The sequence below is a fragment of the Triticum dicoccoides genome, chromosome 7B (assembly GCF_002162155.2).
Source record: "Triticum dicoccoides isolate Atlit2015 ecotype Zavitan chromosome 7B, WEW_v2.0, whole genome shotgun sequence".
Taxonomy (NCBI): domain Eukaryota; kingdom Viridiplantae; phylum Streptophyta; class Magnoliopsida; order Poales; family Poaceae; genus Triticum; species Triticum dicoccoides.
The window spans coordinates 715901200-715910894 of record NC_041393.1 but is presented as its reverse complement, the minus strand read 5'-3'; the positions used below and the strand labels follow the sequence as shown (position 1 = coordinate 715910894).

The 9695-nt window shown below is 46.4% G+C and overlaps 3 protein-coding genes across 5 annotated transcripts in view; 2 read left to right on the top strand and 1 right to left on the bottom strand.

Annotated features, from left to right (window-relative positions):
- Positions 1 to 2637, top strand: part of LOC119336434 (putative clathrin assembly protein At2g01600) — an 8276-nt gene extending 5639 nt beyond the window's left edge. The window contains exons 4-5 of one of the 2 annotated variants that reach the window (XR_005162468.1): positions 1621 to 1789; positions 2212 to 2637. Coding sequence is in view for 1 of the 2 variants with exons in the window: in XM_037608451.1 (XP_037464348.1) it covers positions 1621 to 1667 (47 nt within the window). In the remaining variant the exon portion in view is untranslated. Of the gene's footprint in view, positions 1 to 1620 lie in introns of both variants that reach the window. The other variant, XM_037608451.1, reaches the window with a different exon arrangement.
- A 1588-nt stretch (positions 2638 to 4225) lies between these two features.
- LOC119336429 (uncharacterized methyltransferase At2g41040, chloroplastic-like) lies at positions 4226 to 7593 on the top strand. Of its 2 annotated transcripts, none has more exons than XM_037608446.1 (7): positions 4226 to 4472; positions 5460 to 5548; positions 5643 to 5865; positions 6086 to 6279; positions 6583 to 6694; positions 7028 to 7144; positions 7235 to 7593. In XM_037608446.1, exons 1-7 carry the CDS (start codon positions 4317 to 4319, stop codon positions 7370 to 7372), a joined length of 1029 nt encoding a protein of 342 aa, XP_037464343.1. In that variant the 5' UTR covers positions 4226 to 4316; the 3' UTR covers positions 7373 to 7593. The 2 variants fall into 2 exon arrangements, with proteins under 2 accessions (XP_037464343.1, XP_037464342.1); XM_037608445.1 differs by having other exon boundaries at positions 5454 to 5548.
- A 630-nt stretch (positions 7594 to 8223) lies between these two features.
- LOC119336433 lies at positions 8224 to 9438 on the bottom strand. Its single transcript, XM_037608449.1, has 4 exons — positions 9192 to 9438; positions 8839 to 9107; positions 8646 to 8678; positions 8224 to 8545 (listed from the first exon to the last, which is right to left on the bottom strand). The coding sequence occupies exons 1-4, from the start codon at positions 9379 to 9381 to the stop codon at positions 8456 to 8458; spliced, it is 582 nt and encodes a 193-aa protein (XP_037464346.1). The 5' UTR covers positions 9382 to 9438; the 3' UTR covers positions 8224 to 8455.
- Between the last annotated feature and the right edge of the window lie 257 nt (positions 9439 to 9695).

Here is a 9695-nt window from a genome sequence, read left to right as displayed (position 1 = left end):
TTTTCTGAAATTACCAGCAGCTACACACAAGTTTCATTGTTATCTCTACTATTAAAGGGGGATCGAACGTTGTGATGGTTCGACCACCTCGTTCGATCCCCCGCCTCGTACGATAGCCATCCCGCAGTGTCCCACACGCCCGCACAAAATCCAGCCCGCAAGCCGGCAACTCATCCGATATTCGGCCCATGGACCTCCTCCCGTCCCTGCTCGGAACAGAAAAAAAACCGCCACGCCCTCCCGTCCCCGCTCGGAACAGAAAAAAACATCGCCACAGATGCACACACGTTCCATGTCCCACTCTCCCCACCCCTCGCCCCAGATCACGTCTCTCTCCCTGACTCCCGAGTACATTAAGTTGCTCTCCCCGAACCCTCACCCCCGATCCCATCTCTCTCCCGCCGCCGGTTGTGCTCGACGTCCCGTACCCACGCACGACACCTTGCGATCCGCCCACAGAGAGAGGAGAGAGAGAGAGAGAGAGAGAGAGAGAGAGAGAGAGGAGAGCAGCGGCGGTGATGGGTCCCTTTCGCCCACAGAAGAGAGAGGGCGGAGGGAGGGAGGAGGAGCAGGAGCGCAGTGGCGGTGTTGGAGGCCTTTTGCCTGCAGAGAGAGAGGGGGAGGGAGGGAGGGAGGAGGAGCGCAGCGGCGGTGCTGGTCGATCCCGTTCCACTGGATCTGGATCGTCAGGAAAAGCGGACGCGGCCACTGTCGATGTATGCAGTTCAGCGCCCCTGTCAAACGGAGATTGGTAGGGATGACATGGAGAGGGACTTCGCTGGCAGGCCCCGACTCGCACCATCTACCTACCCAGCAGCCTAGGATCCCCACCATCATGGGCAGAGCCTCCTCCGAGGGACACCAAGTGGGGATGAGGTGAGGCCAAGGAAGAACACATCGGGATGGCCAAAGAGGTAAATGGTTTAGTACTGCCTGTGATTTTTGTGTGGAAATCAGTGTCTGCAGTTTCTTTAGTCCATGAGATTGGTGAGTGTGTTGTGCTCAGTTTGTTATCTTAGGAATTAGTTACTTTGGGCAAATAGGGAAAGCATCAGACTTAAATCTTTTACTGCTGCGACGATGAAAATCAGAGAAATATAGCAGGTCGTGTTTGTGCTCCATGCGATTTGTGACTGAGTTGTGTTTAGAATCCTGACTTGATGAAACCGTGGCTACTTTACTTGCATTGGGGCCATAAGGACAGCATCTGCCGTGACAGAACTCCTTTGGCTGTCGGAGGAAATTTCAATAAATATGGTCATAGGTAGATTGACTGTAATAGATGATTCCAGTGATTAGTGGCTTGTGCTGGATTAGAAGGTATTATCTTAATATCCAACATCTCCAGTTTACTATTATGGTTCAGTACATGATTACTTACAATAGCTTTACAGGGGACTATCAGTCCCTAGAACTTTGTTTCTTAAAAGTTATGTGCAATTCTTTTCTACCAATATTTTGTCCAGATAATTTCCTATAAATCAGTAAATTGTTTCATTTTGATTCAAATTGTTTCATATTGACCTGTTACCATATTAAGCAGTCATCCATACTGGCCGTGCATTTTCTACATGAGTAGCTCGTGATTATTTGTGCTCCATGGTCATGCTAATTATGTAGATGAAGGATTGCTTGGCTGTTCGTGGCGGCCGTCGCCGGCTGGTTGATCGTCCTCACAGCTGGTGTCCATCGAGGTCGTTGACTCCTCTGTCCGCCTTTGTTGCTCCCGCTGGTCTGATCGGCCTCACAACATGTATCATATTGCAGTTTAGAAACGTAACTACATAAGGTACTCCGTGAACATTGGTACACCTTTATTTTTCTGCTAAATTGTTCCGGATCACATAATGCACACCATGAGCACTCAGGCGAAGTTATTGTGTGCCAAGTTCACCTATTTGTTATTGTTTCCATACTGACATGCATGCCAGAGTCTCCATCCACAAAGTTATAGTTTTATTGTGCAATTAAATGTGTTTGATCGTGGATGGCATTTCTATGTACTTCATAATGTTTAGTATGTTTGAACGAACCCGATCACATTTAATTTGTCTTAGCATATTGCTTTACTCATAAGATTATCTCTCCTTCCTAATGAGCTAATGGTGAAAGGGAGAATCTTTTTCTGAAATGAAGCATTATTCAGGGTAGAGAATGTACGGAGGTGCATCCTTTTGAATTTGAGAATATTTACAATTCACCCACTTGCAGCTATGGCCTTGACCTAGCAGTGAAAAGGGTTTGATGCCCTCGCCAGCAGAGGTGGTCGCGACGGTGTGCCTGAGTGTACACATCACCATCCTGGTGGATGAGAAGCAGGCGTACAACAGCAGGAGGATAATTCACTCAGGACAAGATCGGTTACTTAAATTGTTCATCAACATGGTCTTGCAAGTCGTTGAATCATGTTCCGTCACCTCTGCTTACTGTCACTCTTAAGGCAAGAGGACCTTTTCTAAATGTATTCCAGTATTGTTGAGCCTCTTCTATTTTTTACTTTTGGCATGAACAGGGATTCGTTTTGAATACTATTACGTAAGTACATGTTTGTAGTTAGCATGGAGCCATAGACTCATTTGCCATCTGCGCTTGCTGTTTCATATGGTTTTATCAATAGTAAAGCTTTTGGAATTACAATCATAGTGGTTTACTTGATGGCCAGTGTTCCTCAAGCTATACGAGATTTGGTTAAGGCATGGGGATCCTTTTTTTTCACTCATGACGATAAGTATTTATATCTGGAATTCAAGTTTGAGCCACATGTATATGGTTTGGTAGTACTTTGTAAGAAAGAGGTCATACTATTTTGTGGGATGAGCGCTTTAAGGAGGGTTTACTAGGACCACAAGAAGGCTTATCGTGGGTTCGTCGATAACAATGAAACAACTAGCAAGGCTGGGTCAACATTGGCGGCGAATAACGATGGTGAGAGACGTGTGAAGTTATATTCGGTGGCAATGCACGGGCACTCAGCTAGTAATAGTAATTGCCTATTAATCAAATTATATGCGTGTCCATGGGTACACGGGTATGGGTTATACTAAACCATACCCGTACCCGCTATACCCAATGGGTTTTAAATTTTTCCTATTTGTGTACCCATGGGTATTTTTCTAACCTATACCCTTGCCCTAATAGGGTTTTTACCCACCGGGTACACGGGTAATGGGTACCCATTGCCATCCCTATTTGCACATCGATCCATCGGCAAGGTCACTAAACCGATCAATTCCTTCACCATCCTCCACACTTGCAAAGTTAAACGACATTTGTAGAAAAGGTGGGGTGTTGTCTTGTTGGCTCTCTTCATAGTGTGCATTAGACCACCCCAATCTTTGCAACCGGTCCACCGTTCAATGCCTATTTTGCAACGCCAGCCAAACGAGTCAAGGATGTTGAACCGACCACAATAGATGTATGAGTGGTGACGCCATGAGCTACAGTATCGACCGAGCATGCTGAAACCGACGACTACGATATTGGGACCGTCGAGCGGAGTTGCGGCCGTCGGGCCGAGATGCTGGAACTGACAAGTCATGGTGATGGGACTAGCGGCGCCGGATGCTGCGACCAACGACATTTGGGCACTGTCAGAATTCCTAGAGCAGATATCGACGTGTGCCACAACCGTGGTCGGCGGTTGTTGCGACCGGCTACAGCACCATCCCGGTGGCAAATAGATGACACCCTCATCGTATCGGCGGTCATCTAGGGGTGCCGATGATGTTGGGCCCAGCCACATCGGATGCTACGACTACCAGGGCGGATATGCTGTGGTCGGTTGCAATGGTGATGACCTATCGCTTGATCGCTGCAAGTACGAGTGGGCTCCGCGACGAGCATCTGGTGGTGATGCAAGTGGTGGGCGGGTTTTGTGTGCTGTGTCCCGACCTCCCGGGGCAGACGACCTTACCAATGATCTGTTGCGATGCGGGCCGGCGATCCCATTTTTTTTCCTAGTGTAGAAGTAGAACGCGAGTGTGGCAGAGAGGACGAGTCGTGCATGAGAAGGGGTTGACTTGATCCAACGACTGTAATTATACCTGAACCCAAGGGCTCGGGAGGTGACCGATCTGGAATCTAGTCGGTCGACCGACGTCGAGTGCTGCCCATCTAAAAAGAGAAAATCTGGACCCAACGGGCAAGGCGCGAACGAACGGACGGGGCTGGCGCCACGCCTGCTGAGCCCACCACCACCACCACACCCCTGCTCCGCTTCCCGAGCTTGCCAAACACCATTTCTTTCCTTCCCTTCCCTTCGCTTCCCCGGCGCGTCTCCACACCACACTCCAGGCTGCAATTGCTTTGCAGCTCCCATGGAGCTCGCGGTCAGAGCAGCGGCGGCTTCCTGCTCCTCCTCCTCGTCGCTCCATCCCCCACGCCTCCCCTGCCGCCTTGGCCGCAGCCCGGGCCTGCCGCTGCCGGCTCGCCGGGTGGCCGTCGCCGCCGCGGGGGCCATCGCCCTCGACCCGGTACGTACCTACCTACCCCACGAGCTGATTCTCATCCCAGGGAAGGCAAGGGAACGCGTTATGTTTGCTAGTCTGCTAGAAAAAAGGGGGAACGGTTGTCGCCCGCCAAATGTTTGGTGTTATGCCTAGGCGGGGCTTTGGCAGCAGGAACCAAGCTTTGTACTGTATTTAGTAGAGTAACCGATCGAGACCTAGGCGTAAGTTTAGCAGACCTTTTCAGTTTGGGGAGGTGGTATGTGTTGTCATGGCGTGCACTGCTGGTATTTGGCAACGAGAGGAAAGACTGAGCCTCTCGCGTGACTCAATGGTCATATACCGGCTGACATCTGGATTTGGAGGCAGCTATCGCCCTCGACTTGGTACGGATGCACCCAAGACTAGCTGGTTCTATCTTAGGAAAGAAGGGAGCTGGTTGTGCTTACTGTTTACTAGGAAATGGAGAATGGGTTGTCGCACACCACATGTTTGGTGTTATGCCGCGGCGGGGCTTTGGCACTAACCTCAGTACAGTAATCAGTGGGCTCAAGCTGGTCCAAGTTTAGCAGAGGTTTTCAGTTTGGGGAGATGATGTCCTGAGTCATGCATGACCTTCGCTGCTGATACTTGGCCATGATGTCCCAAGATTGGACCTCACATGGTAGATTAGTTACCGAGCTTAATGGTTATGCAGCTGCTGATATCTGCATTTCTGTTTCCTTACATGTATAGGATGCCTGGTCTCTGCAATCTAGCTTGTACTCCCTCTGTCCCTTATATTAAGGGACAGAAGTAGTACTACTATTTAACACTCTAGATCTGATCTTGCTAACAAATTGCTCATGTGTGCTTCCGGAAAGAAGCCTCTTGTTTAATACTGTATTGTATTTACTGAACAGGTTGTGTTAAGCATAAATGAATGTTTTGCACACCAGGTGTTTGATGTTATGCTGAGCTGCGACATTATTCATACTGTGTAAAACTGATGCTCGTTTATGTCAAAAGCTTCAGGACATAAAAAATGAGCAGAAAGCTGAGGTGTTTGCATGCCCTGTTTGTTATGAACCGCTGATAAGGAAAGAGCCACCAGGCATGAACCTGTATGTCCAAAGTCCATGAGTTTCCTTCATCTCTCATGCATATCAATTGGTTGGATTAGGATTTATGCTTTTTCGGCTTCTACGCATGTCCCAGGCCAGCGATTTATAGGTCCGGATTCAAGTGTTCAAAATGCAACAAGTCATTCACCAGCAAAGATGTCTTCTTGGATCTCACTGTCACCTCAGGAATGAAAGAATACAGTGAACTCAAGCCTGCTAGAACCGAGCTGTTCAGGAGCCCGCTCGTCTCCTTTCTTTATGAGAGGGGGTGGCGTCAGAACTTCAATCGCAGTGGCTTCCCTGGCCGCGATGAAGAGGTACATTTCTAGGCTGCCTCACTCTTCTGTTCCATAGCCTTAAGCTGCTACTTCTCATTAAGTTCCACTTCTTACATATATGGTCTGTAAATTCATACACCCATCGCAGGTAAGATTTCGTGCTTCATGTTTTGGTGTTGCAACAAAAAATGATCATCACTCTTTCATGTCAATTCATGTTTTTATTCATATAATTCTGATGTACCGTTGGCTTTATCAGTTCCAAATGGCTCAAGACTATTTCCAATCAGTCGCTGGTGGTATACTCGTTGATGTCAGCTGCGGCAGTGGCTTGTTTTCAAGGAAGTTTGCAAGCTCTGGGGCATACTCATCTGTGATTGCTTTGGACTTTTCGGAGAATATGCTCCGACAATGCTATGACTACATCAAACAAGAAGAAACCCCTATGAACACGTGAGCTTTCCTTCGTGCTTATTTTGAGCGTTTCCTGTGAGGCTTGAAAATATGCCTTGGAACATCCAACTCTAACAAACCGTCAAGTAGACAACTTGGGCCATCACAAATTTTTGTGTGGAAACTAGTGCTTTATTTTAGTTTAATAACACAAAAGAGTACGATCTACGTGTTCAGCACGTAATTGAACGATATGTGACAATCTGCTCCCTTACTTCAATCTGTTACTACCTCAGAATGTTCCTTTTGTTCTGAGTACAATACAGCAATTACTTACTGTTTTTTTTTCTTTTGGTCCTGCAGGAACCTTGCACTTGTAAGGGCTGATATTTCGAGGCTCCCTTTTGCTTCAAGTTCAATTGATGCCATTCATGCTGGAGCCGCTATCCACTGTTGGCCATCCCCTTCAAATGCGGTATAGTCCCTGTCTTCTTTGCACTTTTTTGATTCAATATTCTACTATTAAAACTGGTGTCTTCGGAATTACTATTTTATTTGCCAGAGTCCACTGAACAATTAGCCAAAAGCTTAAACCACTTTGGGCATTACATGAGAAATAATGTTCTCTATTTCTGTTAATTATTGATTGCTGAGTGCGTCTATAAAGTCAACCACGACAGTTTAGTGCTTAGTTAGTTTGCTTTCAACAGCTTTGTGCAGGAACAAGGCATCTGACCTGTGTACCTATCTTTTTGTCATATGAACTTATTCATCACCATGATATTTCCCACTGCTGTTTGAAAACCAGATAGCTGAAATCAGCCGTGTGCTGAAGCCCGGCGGTGTCTTTGTGGCGACAACCTTCTTATCCACCCCCACGAACAGCGGCCCTCTCTCTATTGACGCACTAAGGCCACTGAGGCAGGTAAAGTCGTTGATCGTCTAGTGCTACTGCTTATTTTCTGCATGGCAGAGGCTACCTAGCGTGATGCACCGTCTCTGCTATGTGCTGCAGATTGTTGGGCCAGTGAACAGCAGCTACAACTTCTTCACGGAAGGAGAGCTGGAAGACCTGTGCAGATCCTGTGGCCTGATCAACTACAGCAGCAAGGTGCAGAGGTCATTCATCATGTTCTCCGGGCAAAAGCCATAGCTGAGTACCATATCCAGACTTTCTCTGTATAGCCAGCCACAGTGTATATATAGCTGTGCTTTTCTTTTTACGGGTATATGTATAGCTGTTATGGTTAAATCAGGCGGTGAGAATGTAACTTAAACCACATTAGGCAATTGAACCAAAATGCATGGTCTCTGACTCTGATGAACAATAGTAGCATTTCTTCAGGTTCAGGCATCGAGCAAAAGTTTTACACCTGAACAATTGTGTTGTTTCTGCACCATAAATAAACTTTAAGGTAACTGCTGAACTATACATCTTTTATGGTATCCATTTCTAATTAAGCTCGGTAATGACCTGAACGCCTATTGAAATCTTCAAGGGTACAGACTGAATTCCTTTCTAGAGAAGATCAAGAGGGACGTATCCTGGCTCCAATTTTTACAGAATGGATGAAACCCAAGAGAGTATCGGTGCAAACAATCAGACCGGCTGAGTGAGTGACAGGATATCGTCATCAACCAAAATTATTCCCAGGATCCACAACAAACCACTGCATACAGCAGCAAGAAAGAAACTATCCTATCTAGTACTCAGCCTGCTGGCTGGTCTCAAGGTACAAGCAGCCATTCCGGCACCTGACGACCGCTCAAGGTACAAGCAGAGTGGTGAAGAAACCTGCTGCTTGGAGGCAGCGGCACCAAGCTTTAGGTCGAGGCGTGTCACAGGTGCTCGATTCGAGCCATCAACTGCATTATTCCTCGAGCGGAGTGAGTGAGACTACTTAATAAAGCAGTGTGTGTAAATGTGCATATCCATTCACCATTCATATCATAAGACCATAAGCTTCCAGCAAAATGTGCCATGGTGTTAAATGAAAGGTCAAGCTAATTACAGCACTGTAGCAAAACCGGCAAGCCAACAGGTCGGAGGAGCGAGCGCTATTCCCATTCACGGGGCAGTTAGGCAGAAGATAGAAGCTGCTCCATCCAAATGGTTCAATCTACTCTACTCTCGACGCACTTAATATGACCGCCTATGCTTCGCAGTTCTGGAAAAATTACAGAACTCTTGTTGCGGGGTCACTGCTACACCGAAAGTACTGTATGATGTTTCACTTCATTTTCGAGGGTAATCAGCTGCTAGCCTCTTGATCTTTTCGACGCAATCCTTATCTAGACGAGGCGTGATCCTTCTTTTCTCATTTCCCTGGAATTCAAGAAATGCAAGAGATGAAAAATCAGTGGTGCTCCATGATGACTTTGATAAAATTATGATATAAAATCTTATTTTTAGATATGGGCCCGACCGTGACGGCTTTCACTAGGTTTCTCCACTTATCCTGAAAGATTAAACAAAACATAAAATTAACATCTTTTACAATAAAATATATATAGATAAATAAAAGATTGAAAGACAAAGTGTGAAATACAAAAAAACACTTAGCAGAGAGAGCATGTAATGCTTGTGCTTTAGTGCAATTAATCACCAATTGACTATACCTTAAGATGCACCGCTGTTCGAACTGATATTGGAAACCTTTCATTCTTCAACTTAGTCCATGGTCCAACCCCATATACAGATACGCCATCCACTAGTTCTTTCACCTCTTCAGATGTCCAATGGTCATTGTTTCTTTTGCTCCGATGTGTTTGGCCTTCACTTGCATGCAAGTCCCGGGAGCATGGTGCTATGTTTATCCACCATGTTCCTCTCTCACGCCCACTTCTCACACGACGTCCATGCCTCCAACCACTATTTGGTATGTAATCTGAAGCACATAGCATATGTGTTTAACTACTTGAGACAATGACAAATGGTACATTGAAGCAAATGGAGCCTTCATAATTCATACCTAGTAGATCACAGGTCCCCTTCTCTGGTGGTGTGGCGGTGGCCGCAAGCCTTCTGCTTCTCCGGTGACAAGGCGGCGGGTACAATATGGCCCCTCTTCCCTCTCTCATCTCCTCCTCTTCTCCTCCGCTGTTGAGAGTTGTGGTGGCAGGGGCCTCCTCTTTCTCGGGCATAGGTGTTTGTATTGTCATGCCATGATCACTAGTTGGTGAATAAAATTTGCGTTCATTCTGCAATGATGAAACATATTTTCAATGCCATTTGCCACGTTCATTTGTTTTGCAAGTTTGTACTTTTGGATGTGCGAAAATCTTGCCTCATGTGTTAGATTCGCTTCCTTTATGTAAGTAGGAATGAATTCACCTGCATGGAATCATACATTATTTGTTTTCAATGTCGAACCATGGATAAATTGCTTGCTTGTGTAACAAAGTTTGGAATAGACCACAACAATTAAACATCATACCTTTCAGCCATCTGTCCAAATCATGGGGTCCTTCCAAGA